The sequence below is a fragment of the Suncus etruscus genome, chromosome 13 (genome assembly GCF_024139225.1).
Source record: "Suncus etruscus isolate mSunEtr1 chromosome 13, mSunEtr1.pri.cur, whole genome shotgun sequence".
In the NCBI taxonomy this organism is placed as follows: domain Eukaryota; kingdom Metazoa; phylum Chordata; class Mammalia; order Eulipotyphla; family Soricidae; genus Suncus; species Suncus etruscus.
In genome coordinates, this window is record NC_064860.1 from 98,796,909 (window position 1) to 98,822,227 (window position 25,319).

Here is a 25,319-nt window from a genome sequence, read left to right on the forward strand (position 1 = left end):
CAGGAGTAACCCCTCAGCAACGCCAGGTGTGGCCCAAAAACCAAAAAAAAAAAAAAAAAAATCACAATGTTTGGTGAAGGGACCCATGGGGAACATGACCCTGGGGGCCAAGAGGGGCTGAGGGCTGGGCCAGGGATTTGGTCCTTGGCAGGAGGAAGGTACCCTTGGCTTGGTCGTTCCTACAGATGTGTGTGCAGGTGTGCAGGGCAGACCAGATGGCTGTGGCATGAAGCCAACCCTGGCCCCGAGGCACTGAAAGGCATTTGGGGGTCGAGTAGGCACAGCCACTGTCTGCACCAGTGTAAGCTCGAGTATAATTGCAGCTGCATGAATGCAGCTCTCCGCTGTGTATCCCTGCCAGTGTGGGGGCACCACACAGGTGCCCAGAGCTGCAGCTCCAGGGAGTAGATGCAATACGGGAGGAAGCAGAACCCGGTGGCCCAGCACCAGCCCCTAGTCCTCAGAGGGCATCTAGACCCCAGCAAGGCTCCTTCTGCTCTCCCAGCCATGGCTCATGTTTGTAGAACCGGCTGGAGACATGGCGGTGGTGAAAGCCCATGTCCTATATCCAGATGCCAGGCTCGGACAAGAGGGCACTGGGGGACGTGTCTGCGTCCTCAGGCACAGCCAGTGCTTTATGTCAGGCGGGCTTGTGGCCTTCCTGCACCAATGCATGTTGGATCTCATGTGCACCGGAGTCCATGCCACCGCTGTACTGCCTGGACACATGGAGCCATGTTGGGCCTTGGGAATGATCTGGCCTGAGGAGGCAGAGGCCGGGCCCTGGTGCCAGATGGATGGGTGTGGCCTCTGCCTGGGCCACTCCTGCTGGGCACAAACTGACCTTCTCTGTTGTGTGGAGAAGTGACCTTGCTAGTCAGATTTGGGCCCGGCCAAGGAGCTGTAGGGAACACGCGGGGAAACCCAGAGACCCCTGTCCCCAGAGTCAGTGAGGTGTTTTAGTTCCACACTCCATACCCACTGGGTACTTGGCCTGTGTCCTCAGTATGTGCCCTGAGGACAGAGGACGGGGCCTCTGTTCTGCCAGCCACCAGAAGGCATTAGAGGTCTATAGTGCCTGCCCATAGCGCTGACTGTGCCCATGCTGGCCCAGCAACCCATAAAACCCGGGGGACAGGCAGAGTGAGCCCTCTCACTCCCCAGGTGCCACACACAACTCTCCCACACCCAGGCTCACAGCTGCTTCCCCAGGGGCATCCAGAGGACAGTGACGCCCAGATAAACCTCCCCACTGGCAGCACCCTCAGGGCTACAAGCACAGACATCCCTCCAAGCCAGAACCAGGGCCTGTGACACAGCCCAGCAGCACTGAGCAGATGTGACAGTCCCTGGAGCGTGGTGCCATCATCTCCCAGGACAGACTGGGAGCAGCTTCCTCGAAAATGGGTGTATTGGCATTTGTACAAAAGGAGAATAAATATTCCCAGTGCCCAGTCTCCCCAGGGCAGCCATGATAGTTGGCGTGGCTCTGTCGGGCAGCACCTCGTCCTCTGCCCAAAGAGCCGTGTTTGAGTCAGCGTCTCGATCAAGGGGTGGCCAGGCCCATCTGCCCTGTGTGGAGTCAGTCCCGGGCCTCCTGCAAACATGCCAGCTGCCACACACGGTTGGGGAGGAGGGCCTTGGCCCTTAGTACTTGCGCAGCAAGCAAGCCAGGGCTCTGCAGCGCTCCAGGGCTCATGCTGGTCTGGCCTGTACCTCGTAGCACTCCGGGACTCTCACGGGCCCGGCCTGTATGCGGCTAGGTCATCAGTACACGACCTTCCAGTGCGTGGGCTGCTCGCACGCGTCCTCCTGGTCCCCACAGAAACGGTTGTATGTGGTCTTAGGGTCGAAGCCCAGGATCTCCCGCTCCTCGTGGATCCGGAAGGAGAAGGTGGACAGCGAGGTGCCGATGAAGACCCTGGAGATACGGTCACAGTCATGGTCCCATGCCCTGTGCTCCTCAGGTCTGGGGACAGGCAGTGGGAAGAGCCTGAGGCAGTGGGGAAGCGTTCTTTCTGACTAATGGCCGGGGAGGGATGGGCCACCTCACTGTGAGGTGCTGAGGAGTTTGGCACGGCCAGGTGGGAACTGAGGGCTGGGACAGGACCCAACTGCCTGGAGGTCACGTCAGCTCTTGGGACAAGGACACGTCTGAGGAGGTTCCATGCTCCCAGGGCATGCACGCAGGCAGGGACAGGCTATGGCTCAGTTCCTGTTGGGGGTCCCCATGGTGTAGCACACACCCCACCCCACCCCCATCCAGGGCCAGGTGGGGTCCCAGGGCGGTCGCTGCATTCTGGCCCTGTCCTGGTCACAGACCCACAGGAACAGTGGCAAGTGCAGTTATCTGCAGGTCCTGCCAGTAGCTGCAGAGCTGTAAGGCTACAGAGACTCTAGGCTGCAAGAACCGGGTGCTGCAAGGCTCGCAGGGGCCCACCAGCAATGCCAAGAGGGAATGAGGGACAGCAGGTGGGCACCTGGCGTGGGCGCAGACCCACTGGTCGATGATGGCCACGCCGCCGTCCTTATACAGCTCCAGCTCGCCCCACGTGGGCTCGAACCGCACCATCTCGGGCAGCAACCGCCTCAGCTCCTCCACCTCTGCAGGAAGGGGGAAGGGGTGCTGAGCAGGGACCCTGGGCGTGGGTAGGACGGGGAAGACACGGGCGTGGGGTACCAGGCGGGTACCGTGTGGGATGGCGTCCGTGGCCACGAACACTTGGCTCAGCCCGTACGTCCTCAGGAGGTGGTGGATCTGTTTCACGGCGCCCACCAAGCTGGGCACATCCTTCCTGTGGCCCCAGATGAAGTCCTTCCGCCGCAGGTGGACACCCAGGTACGGGCCTCCCCGCGCCGAGCCCAGCTGGACCTGGAGGGACGAGGGTGCCTGAGACACTGGCAGTGGTGGCCAGGCAGTCTCCTGGAAGCCCTTGCAGGGGCCAACCTCAGGCCTGGAAGCTGGTGGCCCCTGCAGACTCTGGATCTAAGCCAGACAGTCACGGGTGGACACGGCGCCAGGAGGCCCGGCAAGAAGGACCGGGGACCGTCAGACACACGGGCCACCAAGCCTGACGCCCTCATTCTTCCACCTCTCCAATCAGGGCCTGTGGAAAGCCCCACCTGCAGAGGAAGCTGAGCCCTGGCCAGCAGACCAGAGGCCTTACTCGGTCATGGTGACCAAGAGCTGCTGGGCATGGGCCTGCACCCCACCCGGCTACTGCCCTGACCACACCCCACTGGCCTGGGCTGTGTCCCTCTGACCACACCCCACAAATCTCCATGCTGCTGTCTGGCCATGCCCCAGATCACACCCCAACAGTATCAATCCTGTCCCTCTGGCCACGCCCCACCTGTCCCTCCCCTAACCACACCTTGGGTGACCTCTGCCCAGCACTGGCTCCTGCAGACTGTGACTTCATGCATTTTTTCTTTTTTTGGGCCACACCTGGCAGTGCTCAGGGGTTACTCCTGGCTCTATGCTTGCTCAGAAATGACTCCTGGCAAGCTCAGGATCATATGGGTTGCCAGGAATCAAACCCGGGACTGTCCCGGGTCAGCCGTGTGCAAGGCAAATGTCCTACCGCTGTGCTATCTCTCGGGCCCGAATCCATGCATTTCTGACTGCCCCCTCACAGTCTCTCCCTACCTTCATCTGGGTCCAGTCCTCCTGGAAGGGGACGCTGTCTGCCAGGTCAGAGGAGTTGAGGAAGCGACTCCGGAACTCATCTCCCACAGCCCGCAAGTGCTTGGCGAACACCATGCTGCGCCGGGTCTGCAGGTATCGGGCTGTTGAAGACGGGACCCCGGGGTCCGCCCTGCCCCACCCCCAGGAGTGCATAGGGGTGCCATTGGCTAGGGGGCAGGGGCGAGCAGGTGAGTGGCAGCTTGCATGGCCCAGCCCAGGGCCACAGACAAGCTGGCCGCTGTCCTGCAGAGGGTGAGCTCGAGCGGGCATGGGCTGGAGGTGCAGCTAGTCAGGCTCTGCAGACCTCCCGGGTGAGTGGAAAGGCGGGGCTGCTGGGGAGGGTCAGAGCCGGACTCACATCCCAGTACTCTTTGCCGCCATAGTGGTCATGGAGCAGGTTCTCCGCCCGGTCCAGCATCACTGACCTGGAAGGAGCCAGGATGGGCTGGGGTCACAGCCTAGCACCTCCTCTGGGCCCTGAGGGCGGGAGAGCCGTGTGGCCTTAGGAGTGAGGGTCTGGGCCTGCCTCCCTGGCACGAGGCAGGCACACCCGGTTTAGTTCCCAAAGGACCCTGGGGCAGCCCCCCTGGGCCCCGCCAGGGTTCGTGCTCAGTCCACAGTATGGACAGGGGCTGAATCAGCACCCTAAAGTGCCAGCAGCTGACACGACCCGCACAAAGTTCCGGGACATGCCTCCACCATGGGCATGAGCGGGGCTCTGGGGGCCCACAGCAGTGAGATCAGGAGTTGTGCTGCTGGTGGAAGTGGCTGCCCCATGACAGGTGCCTCTTCACAGGCGGACCCCAGGGACACCTGGAGCCACGGGACAGCGCCCTTGGACTGCAGCTGCTTCTCTCCAGAGCTGAGGGTGCGGACACACAGACTCCTCCCAGAATGCTCCTTCACAGCTCTTTCTACGGGCGCCGGGTCCTTCAGCCAGGCTACCCCTTCCAAGGCACGGGCACATAGGCACACCTGACACGCACACGGCAGGCCCGAACACACATGGCAGACTCAGAGGCACAGGTGCGCACACGGTAGGCTTGAACACATACACAGGACAGACTCAAGCATGTGTGCGCACACAGCAGAGTTGAGCACATGTGTATACACATGGCATGAACTTGAGAATGCATGCTCAGACTCGAACACACGTGGACACAGTTGACTTGAGCACACAGCTGACTCACACTGCAGACTGGAGAACATGTAAGGACACGAAGCATATACACAGCTGGTGAACACGCCCCCTGAGTACACGCTGCACACTCTCCTGGAAAAGGAGGACCCCGGTGGGCAGGGGACTCAGGCACCCACCGTGCGGATGTGTTTCTCAGGAGCAAGGGGGCGATGATGGACGCAGACCCCTGGACCGACAGGCAGGAGACATTCAGGCCCCTCGTCTCTTCGTAGCCCCAAAACCAGCCTCTGCAAAAGCCATGAGCAGCAGGGGCGTTCAGGGAGGATCCGGTGCCACCAGCATCCCCAAGAGCGATGGAGGCTGGTGGGGCACTGGCATGCTCTGGACAGCAGCGGCCCCACCTGTAGTACTGGTGCTTGTCCTGCGAGTACAGAGGCGGGTCGATGCAGGGCCGGGGGTCGAACTTCTCCTCCCAGGCTCCTTCCTTCCAGCCTTCGGAGTAGCCCTGGAGTACGAACACCTGATCGATGAAGGGCCCGCCCGACTCTGGAGGTAGGAGAGAGCGCTCACTCGCCACATGCGGCCAGTGCCACCTTCCCAGAGAGAGGGGCATAGCAGGGGACTGTCCAAATGAGACACCTCCTCCTGCCTCACAGCCCCATCAGGATCTCCCGGCCTGAAGGGGGCCCGTCAAAGTGCACTGCTCCAGGACACCGTCCGGATTTTCTCCTGCTCTCTTCCCCATGCCTCATAGACCAAGCCCAGCAGGATCCTGTCCCCGCTGACCCTGAGACCATGATCCCATGAGCCTGCATCCCCCACATCCCAGCTCTTCCCATCCTGGGGACATGTATCCCTTTCCAGCGGGCACAAGATAGTGACCAGTGGCCCTCCACGCGGCAACCCCAGGAGAGCAGGTGCGTTATCTTTGGCCCAGCCTGGACACACACCAAGATTAGTTTCTGGGGCCACTTCTCAGTGGGTGTGTAAGACCCAGGGCAGCGCTCGAGGAAAGGGGTGCGTTCCGTGAGGAAAAACTGCAGCTCCGGGTCCCCGTGAGGTTCCTCGCACCCACACCCACCCCGGTCCCATCTGTGACCTCGTAGGTGATGGTCGCCGTGCTGAGGTGCGGGAGAGACACCTGCCGTCTGCCCGCCCGCCCGCCCTCACCTGCGATGAACTGTTCGTACTCCAGGACGGGGATGTTCCGGCCCAGGCTGGGCAGGTCGAAGAAGTCGGCCCAGGGGATGCGGACCTGGCGGATGTCTGGGCTCTGCCAGTGGTAGAGGCGGCCCCAGGGCGGCAGCACCAGCGCCCACTCCTCCTCCGCCTTCAGCAGCGTCTTCAGCAGCGAGGCCACTCGGATGTAGACGTCCCGGCGCAGGTTGAAGCCCTCGGGCGGGTTCACGTCGTACAGGAGGTAGCTGTACGGGCGGGGGAGAGAAGGGAGGGAGAGTCGGACAGACAGACAGAGGAAAGAGAGACATAGAGAGAGGAAGAGATAGAGACAGAGGGGGAGACACAGACAGGCAGACAGAGGAGAGAGAGACATAGAGAGGGAGAGAGACAGACAGAGGGGGAGAGACAGGCAGACAGGAGAGGACAGAGACAGAGAGAGGGAGAGGGGGGGAGAGACAGGCAGACAGGAGAGAGACAGAGAGAGAGGGAGAGATAGAGACAGAGGGGGAGACAGAGACAGGCAGACAGAGGAGAGAGAGAGACATAGACAGAGAGGGAGAGAGACAGAGGGGGAGAGAGAGACAGACAGGCAGACAGAGGAGAGAGACAGAGAGAGGGAGAGAGACAGAGGGGGAGACAGAGACAGGCAGACAGGAGAGACATAGACAGAGAGGGAGAGAGACAGAGGGGGAGAGAGACAGAGAGAGGGGGAGAGAGACAGGCAGACAGGAGAGACAGAGAGAGAGGGAGAGACAAAGACAGAGGGGGAGACAGAGACAGGCAGACAGAGGAGAGACATAGAGAGAGGGAGAGAGAGATAGAGGGAGAGTAAGAGAGCGAGAGACAGAAAGAGAAAGAGACAGGCAGGGAGGCAGAGACATGAGAGAAAGGGACAGAGAGACAGAGAGACACTCAGGCGGCCGGCGGGCGGGAGGAGGCGCGGGCCGCGGGTCCCGTCCCCCCACCCGGCCGGCGCTCACCGCCTGCGGGCCGCCACCCCCGAGAGCAGGCCGGCCGCCGACTGGCCCGGCCAGAACTCCTCGCCCGTCGCGGCGGCGGGCGGCCAGGACGCCGCGCACAGCAGCAGCAGCGGCAGCGCGGACGACGGGACGGCCAGCGCCGCCATGGCCCCCGGCCACGCACTTCCGGGAGCCTCGTCCCGCCCCGGAAGCGCCGCCCGAGCCACGCCCACGCCGCGGAGCCGCCTCGCGCAGGCGCGCTGCGGCCCAGGCGCACGAGGGACGCCGGAAGGCGGGTCTGGTGGGAGGGTGGGAGTGAGGGGCGTGGGCGTGGCTTCCCAGGTGGGGCGTGGCCTCGGCCCTGAACAGAAAGGGAAACCCGTGGGTGGGTGGGCGGGGCCTCTAAGTGGGCGGGGCCTCCGACAGGCAGGCGGGATCTCGGCCTCCCGGAACCGGAGGAAAGGCCGCCTCCGGGGCGTGGCCATAGTGGTGGGCGGACCTCCTCGCGCGCCCTGATCGGGAGGAAGAGAAGCCGATGGGTGGGGCCTAGATGGTGGGCGGGGCAGATGTGGGCGGGGCCTCGTCAGCCTCGAAGGCGAGAGGATGCTGGCGCTCGGTGGGCGTGGCCTGGTGTGGGCGTGTCGCGGGCGTGGGCGTGGCCGCTCACCTGGACGCGAAGCCCAGAAGGTCTTGAGCCGGAGACTCCGCCTTGTCCCTCGCACCGGGTGGACGCGGCCGAGAGCCAGCGACGGGACGAGCAGGAGCAGGGGCCGGACCCGCGTGCAGGGCTTGCAGTGGGCGAGCAGAGGGCCCCGGGGCCGGCCCGGCCCGGCCTGTGTCTGCCTGTGGGCCGGTCCTGGGGGGCTGAGGATGGGGAGAAGCTGGCCTGGCCTGGCCCTTGTCCCCTTCCCTGCCCGGCCCTTCCCTTCCGCGGGCCCGGACTCCTGCCCACCGCCTTGCAGGGAGGCGCAGAGCCTTTGGGGCTCTTTCCCGGGACACGGCTTTCTCCCCAAGGGGGACCCCGCAAGGGCTGAGGCTCCTCTCACTATCCCCCCATACACAACACGCACACACTCACACACGCACACGCACACACACACACACACACACACACACACACGCACACACACGCACGCACACACGCAGGCACGCACAGCAGAGGCGCCACCAGAGGGCAGAGGCGCCTTTATGCTGGCCAGGAGGGAGGCTGCAGGTGCCGGCAGGAGCCCCGCGGAGTGCTCTGGGCGCCGGGAGAGGGAGGCAGGGCCCGGCAATGCCAGCTCCCACAGGCCTGAGCCTCCCCAGCGTGTCCCCTGATGGAGGAATGTCAGGGGAACGTCTCTGGCTGGCAGGCAAGGGGCCTGGGCCGTCCGTCTCTGGCCTCAGAAGAGGGTTAGTTCGTTCAGGGACTGAGGATTAGGACTGTGGTTGAGGACTGCGGGTCAGTACTGCTGGGGCAGACCAGTCGCCCGTTCCTTGAGCACCCCCACGAGGGTGTCCCCAGAACAAAGGTGGGTGCTCTCAGGCAGAACCTCTTGTCACCCCTGTACCCTGCCTCCCGCTTTCTCTGCAACAAGATGATGGAGATGGAACCCCCAGTTTCAGACACATAGGGACAAAGGCTTTCTGCAGTGGCAACCCCAGTGGGGCGGGGCCTGTGGTCTTCTGCTGCCCTTGGGAGCCTAATGGTGCTGTGGCTCCTGGGGGCCTCCCTTGTGGCAGGCGGGTTCCGAGCCAGGGTACAGGCCACAAAAGGTGCCCGTGCTGCCCTCAAGGCTGTCCTCAGGCCTCACGTGCCTTCAAGGCTGACTCCAATGCCCGGCTCCCCAGTACTAAGAGGCCAGCGTCCAGCTCCCTGCCACGCCCCGATCCACAAAGGACACCCTCGGGCCGCGGACCAGGCGGCCAGACAGACAGCCCCGCCACTTAGCCGGAGTGGACGCAGCTGCTGGTGCACAAAGGACCCTTGTCCTGGTCCACGCTGGCCAGTCCCACGCCTGCAGTCGGCACCGACTCTCACTGGGAAGGGCCGCGGCCTGGGAACCGCTTCCCCAGCTGCCCGTGGCCCGGAGCACCACTAAGGAGGAGGGGTCTGTGCGCTGGACCCTCTCGGCCGCTCTCGCTGACCCTCACCCTGCACAGAGCCGGCCTCGCTGGTGCACCAGCCACTGAGACAGGCTAGGCTTGCTCACATACTCGGGTGCACACAGACACACGTTCTCAGTCACATATATCCACATCTTCACACCTTCACATTCAAAGGACATTCACACACTCACTCGCACCAGCCCACCACACATGACACACTAGCCACACACATGTGATGCACACACATACACACACGGGGCGTCTTATACTAACCACCCACTGTGCGCACAGCATATGTACACAGCTGGTCACCCACGGCCAGTGCGGGAGCACCTGTGAGCCAAAACCTGAATACAAGGCATACACACATGAACACCGCAGAATACATGGGCACCCACCGGCACCCCTGCAGAGTCCACATCATGGAGCAGCATCTGTGTAGCCCAGCTCTGCTCAGGGCTGCGTTGACAGGGCAGGGAGGGCAGGCGCGAGGCTGCCCAGATGTCAGGGCCCCATGTCACCTGGACCCCAGGTCCGTGGCGCTGCCCCCATTGAGGGGATAGGATCAGTGTCCCCAAGTCTGGGAATGGAAACTGCACTCGGGGTTCCCCTGGCAGCCCCCCAGCCCCCCACGAAGCCGCAGACATTTGGAGACTAAACAGGCTCAGCCACTTGTGGTTCCCAAAACTTCTCTGGGAAGAAAGCGGGGTGGGGGTGGAGACCCAGAGCTTGAGGTTGGGCTGCTCCGGGAGGCTGAGGGCATGTCCAGGGTGGGTCCTGGAGCTCGGCCAGGGCTCTGTCCAACCCCACACTCTCCACACTTAGGACCCGAGGCCTGAGGGGAGATGCGTCCCCAGGGTCCACAGCGAGGACACCATGATGTGATGCTGGGACCTCTTCAGAGTTAGGGGACAAGGGGGTTAAGGGGAGCCAGCCAAGGCCCTAAGGGCAGAAGAGGGAACACAGCACGTGACCAGGGTTGTGGGGACCTCACACTGTGGAAAACACAGCCAGGGAACCCTTGCACAGGGACACAGCAGCCATGGGGGCTACAGCTTACAGGGACAGTCACGGAATGAAAGGACAGCTGAGAGGACACGGCATGGGACAGAGTCCCGGGGACACATTTGAGGATGAAAGCCATGGGGACATAGGAGGACACTCCAGGCCCCGGCACGCCCTTTTCTCCTGATGTGCATGTCCCACTGAATGTCCCCGCCCGCCCCACCCTTGCCTTGGTCCTGCTGGGGCGTCCGGGGTTTGGGGTTCCCGACCTACACTGGGTCAGGTCGTGCAGAGGCATCATGACCCCATCTAGGGACCCCGAGCTGCGTCCAACCTTGTCCCGGCCAGACTCCCACACAGGGCTCTGCGAGCTGCACACCAGGAGTGAATGGGGGAGTTCCCCCCCCAACTCCTGCTACCCTACCCCATGGAATTTGCTGGAATGCTGCGGCCACAGCAGAGCTGAGGTCACCCTCCTGCGGCAGCGGCGGGAGCCCCTGCCAGACCCCCAGGGAAGCGCCCACAGCTGCCGGCCCCGACTTGCGGCTCCGTGAGTCACCGGAACGTGTCCAGGCTCCCGTGTGCCGCCCAGAATGACGGCAAGATCTGGGGCCGGGCTGGCCTCCTTCAGCTCTGGGGCCCAGGGTGGTGGGACCAGCCTCAAAAAGCAGCTGGGGGGGCACAGGGCCCATTCTGGTCACCCACCCACACCTGGGCAGAGGACGGCTCCACAGGGACTCAGGGGCGTACTGTACCTTGGACAGACCAGGGGGTGCTTCATGGGGCTTTGTGGTCCATCACACATACATGGACACACACGGTCTCATAGTCACACGTAGGCAAGCCTGGTCTCACATAGTCACACACCCCCAACACAGACCTACTTCCCACACGGATCCTGACCTGCCCTCGGCCTCCTCCCACCCACAAAGCTGGTGCCTTCTGGAGGCCGTGGTGAGACCCCACTCATCCACAGCATGAGGGATTGCCAGTGGGGTTACCTCCAGGATCTTGGGTGGCTGGTCCCTACGAAGGCCGCCACAGACACACTTGCCAGGACACGCTCTGGCCAGATCTGGTTGCTGTGCAGGAACGGCACCACCTCCCCTGAGGCAGCCATGTCTGCCACAGACAGTGCACACGGACATGGGTAGGCCACACACGGGGTCAGACACAGACCATGTGGAGGCGAGTGATTTGTGTGACGGTGGAACTGCATATTGGGGGTGTGGCCAGTGTATGTGACTACACATATGTGGGATGTGAGGGCCATGGCTAGGTGGGATGTTTCTGAGCGTTTCCCCTTTTCCCGCCTCCACTGTTTCCCCTCCCAGGCTGACAATGGACGCAGCCCTGGAAACTGGCCCTGACAGGCCCCTGCTCTGCCCAGGGGTGCAGCTGCCTCAGAGCATCCGGCCTGTTTCCTGCCTCAGCCCCCCAACCCTCTGATACCCCTTTTCAGAGACACCGAGGCCCGGCTCCACCCTCTCCCTGGGGCTTTCCTGTGAGGAGGTCGGGGGTCAGGTGCTGGGGCTCGTGTTCGGCAGAAAAAGGCCAGAAAAGAGACAAAGAAAGGGACAGGAAAGGGCCGCAGCCACTGCAGACATGCCCGTTGGATCCCACTGCCCAGCTCTGTCCTCAGGCAACTGGGCACTGCCCAGCCAGGGTTCCTGCTGCCCTCAGACACAGAGCCATGGCTCACATACATGCACATACCACACACGTGTGCTGCCCTCGGCACACAGAGCCACCATGCAGACACCGCAAACGTATGTTGCGCTGAGGACTCACCCTGCCCACTGGATCCTGCCATCCTGGGATGTGGTGCCTCTGCCTCCCAGGGAAATGTCCCATCGTGCTGCAGTCCAGCCAATGGAGACTGGAAGCCCCCTCTAGCCGCTGCTCAGGGCGACTCAGACGGGCTGCGGCGACCACTTGGCCTCACCCTAGGATTGCAGAGACCTGATGCACTGCTGGGGGCTCCGGCCTGCTGGGCACAGAGGGGCCGGCCCTGGGGGAGGACACACACACACACACACACACACACACACACACACACACACGCCTCTGAGATGGGGCCAGCAACCCACACACACGCACGGGGGCACATGTGTGTGTGAGCACTAGATGCATATGCCAGAGTGACATGTGTCCACGTGGTCGCAGACACACACAAGCACACGCACAAATACTGGACACAGATACATAAACAACACAGATGGAATGTGTGGCCATGCAGTGAACATACACAAGGGGCGTGAACACACATGCCCGTGTGCACACGAGACAACCCGCATTGCACACTTGTGTCCTCGTGCACACAATAGCTTGGGCTCACACGGACACACACAGATGTGCACACCTGTGGCCCCTCCCATATGCACACAAAACATGCTGTTAAACGTCAACCAAGACACTCTGAGGGGAATTGGTAGCTTCTGATGCTCAAGTATTCATCAAATATAAGCAAGTTTAAGGGTGATAGCAGAGGAGGAAGGGTGTTTTCCGTGCACACAGCCAACCTGGGTTCAATTCCCAGAATCCTATATATAGTCTCTTGAGCCTGCCAGGAGTAATACCTGAGCACAGAACCAGAAGTAACCTCTGAGCACTGCTGGGTCTGGCCCAAACAGGAAGGAAGGAAGGAAGGAAGGAAGGAAGGAAGGAAGGAAGGAAGGAAGGAAGGAAGGAAGGAAGGAAGGAAGGAAGGAAGGAAGGAGGGAGGGAGGGAGGGAGGGAGGGAGGGAGGGAAGGAGAGAGGGAGGGAGAGGGAGGGAAGGAAGGAGAAAAAGAGAAAAAAGAAAAGAAAACATTTAAAAAGGTTAATAGTGAATAAATTCTATCTCCAATAGCGAAAAATGATGACAAAAGGCAAAGAAATAGAAAATAAAACAACTAGAAAGGTTTAAGAAAACCGCTTTGGGGCCCGGAGAGATAGCACAGTGGCCTTTGCCTCACAAGCAGCCGATCCAGGACCTAAGGTGGTTGGTCCGAATCCCGGTGTCCCATATGGTCCCCCGTGCCTGCCAGGAGCTGTTTCTGAGCAGACAGCCAGGAGTAACTCCTGAGCACCGCTGGGTGTGGCCCAAAAACCAAAAAAAAAAAAAAAAAAGGAAGAAAGAAAACCACTTTGGAAAAATGTTGACGTTTTCGTTACGTCTCAGCTAGATTGCAGGGACAGAGTGGGGGAGATGGCTCCGGAATGAGGACGAAGCGGTGGTGCTGTGAGGCCAAAGAGATGGACGGACACCGGGACATGGCTGGAAGCTACAGTGCCGGGTATACACAGAGGGGCAGAGCATGACATGCCCTTGAACTCTGCCATTGTTACTCCACCCTGGATTTACGTTTAGCGACCTGAGACCCACCCATTTCTGGGAGGGGTCTTGGGAACCGAATATTAGGTGTGACCTTACCTGCAAGACCCGGCCCATTCCTGGGAGGGGTCTTGGAATAGGTAGATAAACCCGGAAGCCAGGGGATTAAGGGTCTTTGCGCTTTGGGCCCTGCTGAGCTCGCTGGCTTTGGGGCCTCTGTGTTCTGGTCTTGAACCAGCATGGAGCCCAAAGGGAAGATGGCTGAAGGGAGTTTAAGATGCAGGGCCAAGAATAACTAGTGCTTAAAAGGTTATGAAATAGGCCACACACATGTGGTGAATAGGGCATAAATAAAGTTAATGCTTCCTGAAGCCTGCCTGTGAGTGAGTTTTTTTTTTTTTTTTTTTTTTTTTTGTGGTTTTTGGGTCACACCTGGCAGTGCTCAGGGGTTATTCCTGACTCCAGGCTCAGAAATTGCTCCTGGCAGGCACAGGGGACCATATGGGACGCCGGGATTCGAACCGATGACCTCCTGCATGAAAGGCAAATGCCTTACCTCCATGCTATCTTTCCGGCCCCGTGAGTGAGTTTTGATTACGCCGATCACCTGGGCCTGGGACCCGCCGGCTGCATGGGGGATAAAGCCACGTGGCTGGGGCCTAAGCACAAAGGCCTCCATCCATCGCCATCCAGCCCCATCGTTAATTAACTAATGCAACATGCCACCATCTCTGCAGGCTCCAGAGGGAAGGGCTGGGTGTTTGCTGCGCTGGTTAGCTTCTTCAAGATTCAAGGGAGACGGACCTGAGAGGCAGCACAGACAGAGATAAAGGCACTGCGAGCCTCACACATGGCCAACCAAATTCAATCCTGCTACCACTGGGGAGCCCCAGAGCCCCTCCAGGAGTGATCCTTGATCACAGGCTAGGAGTCAGCTCTGAGCACCTCCAAGTGGGGTCCCACCCTGGCACCCCCAAAATACAACACAAACCCAGAGACGGAAAGAAATGCCATTCTTTCATGACATTCCAAACTCAGGCCACAGTGGCTGAGGCAGCTGGACAAGAAGAAGGCTGACCCAGCCTATGGACACACCGAACAGGAGCATGAGCAAACACACATATAGACAAAACTATGCCTACATCTGTGCACATACCAAAACATATCGGCATGAGGACACGTGTACACACAACTATGGCCACAGCTGTGCTCTTACCAGATCACACAATCATGGTCACACACACACACACACACATGACCACACATGCACAAAAATACCCATACACTACATAACATGCCACTCCATGCACTCGTGCACATGTACAATGAACATGCCTGCACAAGCACACCTGTACACACACACACCAGTGTGTACACCGGCATACACATAAGCACAAACACACTCATACACAAGCATGTGCACATGTGGGCAGGAAGACACAAGTGGGAAGTGGGGTGAGAACAGAAGACTGGGGTCCGGCGAGATAGCATGGAGGTAAGGCATTCGCCTTCCATGCCGAAGGACAGTAGTAGCAGGGGTGAGGCAGAGGGGAGGGCTGGGTTGAGGCAGGGGTGACGCAGGAGGAGGAGCCAAGCCCCCATGAGCAGGGTCTGATTCCTCACAGTGGAGCAGGCGGGAGGGCCCCAGCACACAGGCTGCTCTGTATGACCTGAGCTGTCAGTAGAACAACCGCCCACTGAGGGTCCCCAGGTCCCCCGTCAGGCAGAGCCTACCCTGCACCTGAAGCCCCTCCCAGCCTTTGACAGGGCCTGCCCAGGGTGCTCAGAAGCCAGGCTCAAGGGTCAGCGCCCAGTTAGGAGAGAATGAAGCGTGTGCTCGGGACACACATCCGAGACCAAGGCTGATGCGTGTCCCATGGGTCACAGAGCCAGATGGGGGTCCATGGCCTGGGCTGGTCCTGCTGCCCTTCTCATTATCCACACTGCCCAGGGGCCACATGGTGAGGACAGGAGGGGACCTTCACCGCGGGGTCCCCAGACAGCGCGTGGATGCAGGAACATCCTGGACACTCCTGAGAGGGGGACATCTGGACAATTCCCAGAGGGACACCGGGTCGTCCCTGTACAGGGCACAGAGGGGGACACTCAGTACAGTCTCAGAGGGCACCCGAGACCCTCCCAAGAGATGTTTGGTTCTGTCTCTCCAGAGAACCTCCTGGTCTCTCCTGCAGAAGTGCCCCCACAAACCCACAAACGTCCTCCTGCCAGTGGGATGCACATCCAGCCCGGACTCATGCCCTTCCCACCCCACCAACCTGGAGGTGCCCAGAGAGAGCACAGTGAGCTTGAAGACCAGGTCGGAAGCCCCAGCCCTTTTCTGCTGAATGTGAATCTCTTTGACGGACACCCGGGGAGGCCAGCTCATGGCCCAGGAATGTGCCTCCAGCCCCAACTGTCCAGGAGGAGGCCCTGCCCCTGTGCCTGGGCTGGACGCCCGCCCACCCGCCCGCTGCAGCCCTCGCAGGCCTTGGAGAGCTCAGTGGAACCGTGGCCTGGCTCCCACCTGCACTGACAAGTCCGTTCTTGGACCATCCCTGGCGGGAGGGCGGGTCCCTCACCAGGCAGCTGCCCTCGGCCTCCAGTCTCCAGCAGGACAGTCGCCTTTTCTAGGGCACAATTGCGACCACTGCATTGGACGCTGGAAGGAGGGGCCCGTGCAGCGCCTCAAGGCCCGTCCTGTGCCCCCAGTTCCTCTCAGCACTGGCCAGGTGGAGTCAGGGTACCGACCCTGCAGGTTCACTGGGGGACCTGGCTTTCCCTTTTGTCCGATCTTTCCAGGGAACGGTGGGCTGGCCCAAGATGCACTGGCATCACCGTGGACCTGGGGTCCTAGGCACCGCCACACGCACTCCTTCCCAAACCCCGCTCCACGCTGATCCTCCTCCCATGCTGACCTTCCTTCCCCGCATTAGCTCCTCTCTCCTGACCCCCAGCCACCATAAGCTCTCCAGGAGCCTGGCTGCAGCCTCCCAGTTATGCCTTGTCCACCCACATACGACATACGCTGGCCCGTGCGTTCTCGCGCACACTTGCACCAGCTGCTGCCTGCACATTCGCACTCAAGCCCGGAGGAGAAGCCAACCCGGAGAAGGAGCCAGGCGGGCAGCAAGAGAGGCCAGAGTGGAAGAGAGCCAGCAAGAAGTAGGCCTGGATGGGCCAGTAGGGGCTAGTGTGTGGGAGGAGCCAGCCAGGAGGAGGAGCCAGGGCGTGGGCTGGGCCAGGGGAGGAGCCAATCCGGGAGGAGGTGCTGTTCGTGGGCGTGGCCAGTCCAGAAAGAGGAGCCAATCCAGCAGGAGGTGCAGGAGTGGGGGCGTGGTCAGTCAGGAGGAGGAGCCCATCCAGGAGGCGGTGCAGTGAGGGGCGTGTCCAGTCCAGGAGGGGAGCCAATCCAGCAGGAGGTGCAGGTGTGGGGGCGTGGTCAGTCAGGAGGCGGACCCAATCCAGGAGGCTGTGCAGTAGGGGCGTGTCCAGTCCAGGAGGGGAGCCAATCCACAAGAGGTGCAGGTATGGGGGCGTGGTCCTTCAGGAGGAGGAGCCCATCCAGGAGGCGTGCAGTGAGGGGCGTGGCCTGCCCAGGGAGAGGAGCCAATCCAGCAGGAGGCGCAGGTGTGGGGCGTGACCAGTCCAGGAGGAGGAGCCTGTCCTGGGAGGGGGGACCCACAATCTCTCCATCTCTCAGCTGGAAGTAAGATCCTAATGGGCGCCCAGAGACTGCAGGACTGCAGGGTGGGCCAGAGATTCCCACGGTTGTGGGGGTGGCAGGGAGCCAAGCTGGTTCTGAGAAGCCAAGGCCAGTCTGAGGTGACCATCTGGGCCACCCCCACAGCCCGAGCAGGGCGGGCAGCTGCCTCCCGGGGCCGCCCCTGTTCCCAGGCCGGGTGCTGTGCACACCCGCCTCTTTCCTGGCCCTCGTCCACTCCACACCCGTGCTCCCGGGTCCTGGTGGCCAATGCCGTGGAGGGCCCACTCGGTGGCCTCCTGGGGAGCGGGGAGCTCAGCTCCGGAGGCGTGGGGTGGGGTGGCCCTGCGAAGGGAGCCCCTGCAGCCTCAAGGAGCTGGTGGTGCAGGGGAGGGGACACTGCTGGCAGTGCAGATCCCAAGAACGTGCCCCGGGGTCCCCTCTGTCTAATAGACGGGGTGCGGCGAAAGGGAGCACTTGGCCCCTTGTCGATCTGAAGCAGACCCAGAAACCACGAAAGCCCCATTGCAATTGGGACGGTGCAGAGAGGGCCAGTCCGGGCAGGCTGGACACTAACCAGCCCGACCCCCAGACCCTGGGCAGCTCCGTTCTGAGGAGCCTCTGGAAGGAAAGTGTGTGGGTCTGGGGCCAGGTGGTGAGGGTGCGGTGCCATCTGCAGAGTGGCCCTTCTCCCCTCCGGAGGCGAGGCTGCACTCACAGGGTCCTGCCTGGCCTTGCAGGACCTGGGCCTGGGGACAGGTACAGGCTTGGGGACAGAGCTAGAGCTGCCCAGAGCTGCCCCAGCAGAGTATCCCTGAACCCGGGCAAGTTCTCGCCTCATTGCGAGGCAGTTCTTTCTTGAACCCCGTTTGACCGGGAGAGGTCAGGGCCAAGCCCAGCAGTGCCCCCTCTGCTGCCCCCACCCCACGATCAGGGCAGGGCAGGGCACTGCTCCCACCAGCCTGCCGGCTATGAGTCATCGAATTCTGGTGGGTGATTCACCAGGCCGCAGTTTCTCCTGTGCCAGAACTTTCCATGTGTAGAGGGGAGGAGGGGGCAGCGACGGCTGAGCTGTTGGAAGATGTGAGTCAGCAGGATGTGCTTTCTCTTGGGGCTCCCCTGCCCCCCCCCCTCAGTGCAGGCCAGGCCGAGGGGCACACCCAGAGTCGGTGGGTCCAAGGAGACAACCCACCCACCCACCCACCCCACCCCCCGGTGGTGGGTGAACACAGAGTCTGTGGGGTGAGGGTGGGTGGAGTCATTGAGCCAACGCAGCGGGGACCGGGGACAGAGCGGGGTGACCCCATCGCCCGTGGTGGCTTCCCAACCTGCCTTCATCCCGGGAAACGGGCCCTGCACAGCCTCAGGACAGCTCTGCGGGTGCCTTGAGTCCCAACATCGGGGTTGTCAGCAGGGACCACCCCACCCCGCCCCACCCCTGAACACTCAGGGCAGGACCAGCCTGGGGAAGGCTGTGCCCAGGGCCCCACAGACTAGGTCTGGGGTGACTGTAACCAAGGCCCAGGGATTAATTATCCGGGGTGACTGTACACCAGAACTATGCTGGGCTCCCCATCCTCCCTCATGACCCCTTGCCCTGTATCTCCACTCTCAGCCCCTAGCCTGCCCACTGCAGGCCTAGCTGTGCCCACCAGCTTCTCAGACCCTTCCGGAACCCTCTGCCTGCGGCTGCCCGGACCGCTTGGCCTTTCCAGAAAGCCCAGGATGTGATTCCTGGGATGCCCGTGAAATGGACTCTGCTTGCAGCTCACTCTCTGTATGTGGGGACCCAGATCCAGGACCCCAAGGCTGTGGCAGTGCAGGCCTGGGACTCACTCACCTGGGATTTGTGGGAGAAGTTGACAGGGCTGTGTGCAGGGACTGTTCAGGGGTGTGTGCAGAGGGTGTCTCAGGGTTTTGCAGAGGTGCATGCAAGAGTGTGTAGGGGTGCACGTATGGGGTGTTCAGGGTACGTGCAGGGGAACGTAGGGTTCTGTGGGCTTGCATGTGGGGTTGTATAGGGGTACGCAGGGAACATGCAGAGGCGTTTTCAGGCATGTCAAGGGATCGTGCGGGAGTGCATGTAAAGTTGTGCAGATGTGCGTGCAGGTTGCGTGCAGGGAATGTGCAGGGGTGTGTGCGGGTCTTGGCAGGGATTTGTGTTGGTGGCTGCCTAGTGCAGTTGACACAGCTGTGACAACCCCTGGAGCAGGGGTCCCAGGGGCCTCCAGGAAGGAAACGGGGGTGACTGGCAGGATGGGGCCTGGCCAGCAGGGAAGGAGGCCGGAAGTTGCTGTCCCCACACCGGCCGGGCGATGAGATGTGAAGTTGAGCTACCCCGCCGAAGCCCCCCAGCTTTGGTGCGTTGGTCCGTCCGCTGACTCCCCCGGCCCTTCCGAACTCTAGCCGGGCCGGTGCCGCAGTGTCTGGGCTTCCTGCCGCCACCACGTCACAGCTGCCCTCCAGGAGCCGAACTCTCGAGTTGTTTGTCCCCAACTACTTGTATTTTGAAGAGATTTTTGCCGGATAAGAAACTTGGGGATTGAGCAGTAATGTAAATAGCTTATTTCCTGAGAGTCCAGGCTGAAGTCAATGCCCGCCAGACCACGGCTTGGGGATGAGTGGATGGGCCAATGGACAGCGGCCGTGGTCCCCCACAGGGGATCCCATTGCAGGCACAGATCTAGCTGAGGGAGGTGCACAGGTCAGGGAGGACTCTGCAACTCAGGCGAGCTTATCGGGGAAGGGTCCCCTGAGAACGGGAAGAGACATGAACCAAGTGGGACCCACATCCACTGGCAGAAGCCATGTCCCACCTGGGATGCACCAGTAGGCAAACTGCAAGGCCTCTATGCAGGTGCCCCTGTACCAGTGTCCCTCTCCCCAAATCTCCCACCCACTGCCCGCTATTCTCACACCCTGCTCTGCTGTACCTGCTGCCGCTGTTGCTGAGAGCCAGGGCAGCCCTGTATGGCACGTGCTCAGACACGGGGTGCGTCACCCTCTTCCCTTCAACTCCCCGTGGCGTGGCGCCCTGCGAGCCTGGGCAGGCCCTCTTGGACGGGGCGGAGGGTGCGAGTGGGGGAGGCTGCTAAGGCGTCTGTGAGGCGGAGGGTGGCAGTCGGGGTGTGTCTGCGATGAGCCCCCGGCCCTTGCCAGCCAGTCCTCCAGTGCCCGCGCAGCCTGGACTCGAGGAGCTCTGCCCAGCCCAGCCCAGCTGCTGGCCAGCCGTGACACAATTGCCCCTCGCTCTCCTGTGGCCCTGGCATCTGTCTGCATTGTGTTTATTTGTCAAAGGGAAACAAGCAGGCAGAGGGGCCAAGGGAAGCTTCCAGGAGGGCAGTGAGAGCCTGGCTGGGCGAGGGGTGTGGACAGAAAAGCTGGCGCCCAGCCCCCACCCAACCTGCAGCCACTCACAGGCACACCAGCCCCGAGAAGCGTCCCCCCTAGGGGCTTCCAGAGGAGACATCTGTGCCCTGGGAAGCAGCAACCCCCCTACAGGCACGGCTCTGCCAGGCCCTGTGTGGGTACAGGTCCGTGGGGGAGGGTGAGACTCCTCGTGAGGGTCCCAAAGGGGCAGGTGTGGACTCTTGGGACATTGGCTCTGGTCCCTAGACAAGCACAGTCACCCTGAGTCCTCCCCCACGAGCCTGAGAAACGTGCTTCAGAGAACCGGGCAGCTGCCTCTGGGCTGGATCAGGCAGTAGGACAGGATGGCAGGTCCCTGTGATGATGTCACGGCCTCTGCCTTAGGTGTAGCCTGTCTGTCCATCCATCCATCTGTCTTTCTGGAGTGTATCAGGCCATTCCCAGGCTCTGCGCCCATTCAGAACCACCTGGTGCTAGATGGCGGGAAATGGCACCAAGCAGGTGTAGCTGCTGAGTGAGGATGACAGGGATGAGGTGAAGAAGAGGAGGAGGAGGAGAGGGAAGGGCTTGTGCGTGGGATATGGGCGAGAGGGTGGGCACAGACGGGCACATGTGTGGGACACAGGGGAGGTGGGTCGTGCCACAGGAACAGGCATATACAGAAATGAGCTGGAAGGACCCGCCATTCCCAGAGCAGTGCCCACTGCGGCTCCTGAGTGTGGGAGCAGGGGTGGGGTCCCAGCTTCACCCACCTGGAAGGTAGGAAGGTACCTGAGTCCCTAAAGCAGGTTCCGGCCATGGGGGTCCTGCCCAGCCCGGTGCAGGAAGCCCCAGCCGCTTGCTGTTCAGTCCTGGTGATGGATCATGAGGTCAGCTGGCCCAGCAGCCCTACAGGACAATGCCGCAGGGGACTGAGGCCTGAAATAGCCCGAGTCACCCTGACCTTGAGAAAGTCCCAGCTCTTTGCGAACGAACATCCATCCTGGCCATGACTCAACTTCGAGCTATGCCCCCTGACCAGCTGAGCTCCCTCCCGCGTCTTCCCTGGGGCTCCCCCTCTCCAGGAGGACCTTTACAGGGGGCGAGTCTGTCACTGCTGGCGAGGGCTGACCCAGGAGAGGACTCGGCCCCTTCCTGGGGCTCCTGGTGGGCCCCGACCCGCAACATTCCCACCCTTGGCTATTTCTCATGTGGAAAAGTATGTGGGGGACAACCCCCCAGAGTCTTCCAGCTGTGTCTCTTGGGGATACGCAGCCCACACAGCCACCTCCTCCTGTGCCTCATAGGATCTTGTGTACTGGGGGCTCCGTGGGCGCAGCTGCAGCTGATGGGGTGTCTTCTGCCTGACAGGGCTCGAGTGTCTGTGTTGAGGGTCCTGCCAACTGTCCCTGACAAGTGTCCACTGAGTGTGCTTGTGAGGATCCATACTGAGGGTCCACACTGTGTGTTCCCACCGAGTGTCCTCTGTACAATAAGTCCCCATGGTTCGTGAGATCACTCCACTCACCATGTTTACACCCCCAGGTGGAGGGGTTCGATGAAGCAGGGTAGCAGCAAAGAATGAATAAACCAAGCTAGTCAGGAGAGGATCATGAAGTCAGTCTGCACGTCGTGGTCTCTCTGCCCACCAAAGCCAGACTACCCTTAAATGTTTTTAATATATATATATATATTTATTTTTATTTTTATTTTTATTTTATTTTATTTTTTTGCTTTCTGGGCCACACCCAGTGACACTCGGGTTACTCCTGACTGCGCTCAGAAATCGCTCCTGGCTTGCAGGACCATATGGGATGCCGGGGGATTAAACTGCAGTCTGTCCTGGGTCAGCAGCGTGCAAGACAAACACCCTACAAATGGTGTTTTCAACGAGCTGGGGGCAGGTGGAGTAAGATCCAGGTGGAATTTTACACCTCGAAGGGCTAGGTTCAAAGGAAAGAGGAAATTGGGGAATGTCTGTTTTGGGCTATTAGTCAGGTGTTATCTTACAGTTCTTCCCTGAGTATCTGCCGGGTGTCCACCCAAGTGTCCTTGCTGATTCAGTGTCTCCTGCCTGTAGTGGGGCCTTGTGCTGGCCAGGAGAGCTCCCAGGCTGAGTGAGGGTATGGGGTGGGTCCAGGCTGGGGTATCCACATGATGTGAGAGGCTGCCACTCCCTCAAAAGCTTCATCGAGGAGGCTGGAGGGATAGCACAGTGGTAGGGTGTTTGCCTTGCCTTGCACATGGCCGACCCAGGAAGGACATAGGTTTGATCCCATATGGTCCCTGGGCCTGCTGGAAGCGATATTTGAGGTCAGAGTCAGGAGGAATCCCTGAGCACCACTGGATGTGGCCCAAGAGCGCCCCCCCCAAAAAAAAAGCCTTATAGAAGACTAAAGCTGGGGGAAGTATCCTTTGTCCCGATCTCACTCCTACAGCCAGAGCCAAGGGCCAAGTGGTCATACAGTCAGGAGGGGGGCAGGAGACACTGGTTGGCTCCTCCAGGGCCTCTGCCTGGGTGCCTGCCTGCTGACCATTGTCCCTGCACTCCACCTTGGCCTCCACAAGTGACCTCTTTCTCTGTTTTTCGTTTGGGTGCTTCACCCAGTGGTGATCAGGGCTTACTTCTGGCTCTGCACTCAAGACTCATTTTTGGGGGGGTCACATCTGGTGGTGCTCAGGGGTTACTCCTGGCTCTGTGCTCAGAAATCGCTCCTGGCAGGCATGGGGGACCATGTAGGATGCAGGGATTCGAACCACCGTCCGTCCTGGATCAGCCGCCTAAAAGGCAAATGCTCTACCACTGTGCTATCTCTCTGGCCCTCAAGACTCATTCTTGATAGGTTTGGGGGACTTTATGGGGTTGAGGGTACTCAGCACCAGCCCCTCACGTCACATGTCACTCGTGTCCCCCACGGGCTGAGCATCGCTGGACACCAGCCCTGGTCCTCAGGGGAATGGCTAGGAGTCCCAAGTGCAGCCTCCTTTGAGAACATGCCTCCTCACAGTTTCTCCTGTTGGGGCAGGCAGGAAGGTCGGGGGCCACATCGGAGACACCCCGCTTCTACTCAGAGCAGAGGGAAGCAAAGGGCACAGCAGGACCTGCCAGGAAGCCAGGAAATGGGGGTGGGGACACACCAGGCTTCTCAGCAGGCAAAGCCCACTGGACGCTGGACGGCCTTGGGCCAGGTTCCATTCCCGTGTCCCCTGCCCGGCCGGAACCTCTGTTTCCTCTTCCTTCTACACAGAAGTGCCCAGAATAAGAGAAGGGGTCCAGGCCAAGAACAGGAAAAGGAGAAGCAGATACAGGGGGTGCAACTGATGGACTCGGGGCTCCTCGCCCACAGCTGCAGCAGCTTCTCTTGGTCTGTGGGGAGAGGCCACAGGCCGTGGGTCATGCAGGCTTGGGTCAGTGCCCCAAAGTCGCCCACACCTCTGTCCCTGCCCCAGCCTGGGCACCCACGGGAACAGGGTCTCAGAGGCAGCCCTGCACTCCACTAGAGAAGCAGAATCCCATTTCTTTTTTTTTTTTTTTTTTTTGGTTTTTGGGCCACACCCGATAACGCTCAGGGGTTACTCCTGGCTATGTGCTCAGAAGTTGCTCCTGGCTTGGGGGACCATATGGGACACCGGGGGATCGAACCGAGGTCCGTCCAAGGCTAGCGCAGGCACCTTACCTTTAGCGCCACCGCCCGGCCCCAGAATCCCATTTCTGCTCAGTCCTGCCTGCCAGGCGCCACCACTGAGCCTTCTTCTCATTTATGGGGCCACCATGTCGACTCAGCCGAGGGTCCTCTCCTGTACCAATGACCCAGGAGGTGCCATCTGGTTCCTGGGGGGCTGGAGGAGGAATGAGATCGGTGGAACCCACATAGGCACTGCTGCATAGGAAAGAAGAGAGGTGCCTGGAGTGGCTGGTCGGGGCAGATGAATGAGTCAGGGGCACAGCTGCCAGGCACCCCAGGCTGGCACAGTGTGCCCAGCTCTACTTCTAGAAAGTCCCGCCCCGAACTGGATTTTTCCTCTGATGCAGAGTCTGACTGAGGATATTAGAGTGTCTCTGTCGGTTGAGGCCCCCTCACCAGGGGGAGCCTGCAGTGCCCAGTCCCCCTGCTCCAGGCTCCTTGTCAGACTGGAAGTTGAGGGATCAGGGTAATATCAGCACTGAAAACACAGGATTATGGTGAGATCAGCCAACAAATGCGTGGGATCACGATTAGATCAGCCAATAGAAGTGCAAGATCACAGATCAGCCAATCACAGTGTGAGGTTATGGTTACATCATTGATGATTCCAGCCAATTGATGTTGGGCGTCAACCCTCACTTTTGTTTGTTGGGTCTGTGCCCTTTCTCAAAACAGATGGAACGAAGGACCGGAGAGATAGCACAGCAGTAAGACGTTTGCCTTGCATGCAGCTGATCCATGAAGGATGGTAGTTCGAATCCCGGCATCCCATATGGTCTCCTGTGCCTGCCAGGAGCGATTTCTGAGCACAGAGCCAGGAGTAGCCCCTGAGCACCACCAGGTGTGACCCCCAAACAAAAACAAACAAAAAACCAGAAGGAACAAGAGCCAGTGGCTTCTAGCCTCAGTTTCTTCTTGTGTCTCTGGTCTCTGGAGTCCCTGGGGCTGAGAACCACCCTTCTCTTGTTCCTGAGGCTGAGGCTGCCAGGACCCTCCCCCCCCCCCCCACCCCGGAGTCCCTTCACTCCTATCGACTCGGGGACACAGGGTCCCAGTTCCTCCCTCGTCCTCTCTTAGGAGACTTCCACGCACTGAACTTCCTGTGGGGCGCCCTTTCGCTTCTTCCCACATGTTTTGATAGGCTGTGTTTTTATTTCCGATTCATTCAAAATATTTAAAACATCTCATTGATGTTCCTCTTTTAACAT

General features: G+C 60.6%; 1 protein-coding gene across 2 annotated transcripts; it reads right to left on the reverse strand.

The window, feature by feature from the left end:
• Nucleotides 1-1,393: 1,393 nt before the first annotated feature.
• POFUT2 (protein O-fucosyltransferase 2) lies at nucleotides 1,394-7,134 on the reverse strand. Of its 2 annotated transcripts, XM_049785470.1 has the most exons (9): nucleotides 6,989-7,134; nucleotides 6,000-6,253; nucleotides 5,231-5,375; nucleotides 5,006-5,116; nucleotides 4,047-4,113; nucleotides 3,650-3,775; nucleotides 2,692-2,872; nucleotides 2,481-2,604; nucleotides 1,394-1,921 (listed from the first exon to the last, which is right to left on the reverse strand). In XM_049785470.1, the coding sequence occupies exons 1-9, from the start codon at nucleotides 7,132-7,134 to the stop codon at nucleotides 1,768-1,770; spliced, it is 1,308 nt and encodes a 435-aa protein (XP_049641427.1). In that variant the 3' UTR covers nucleotides 1,394-1,767. The 2 variants fall into 2 exon arrangements, with proteins under 2 accessions (XP_049641427.1, XP_049641426.1); XM_049785469.1 differs by having other exon boundaries at nucleotides 2,481-2,872.
• Nucleotides 7,135-25,319: the final 18,185 nt, after the last annotated feature.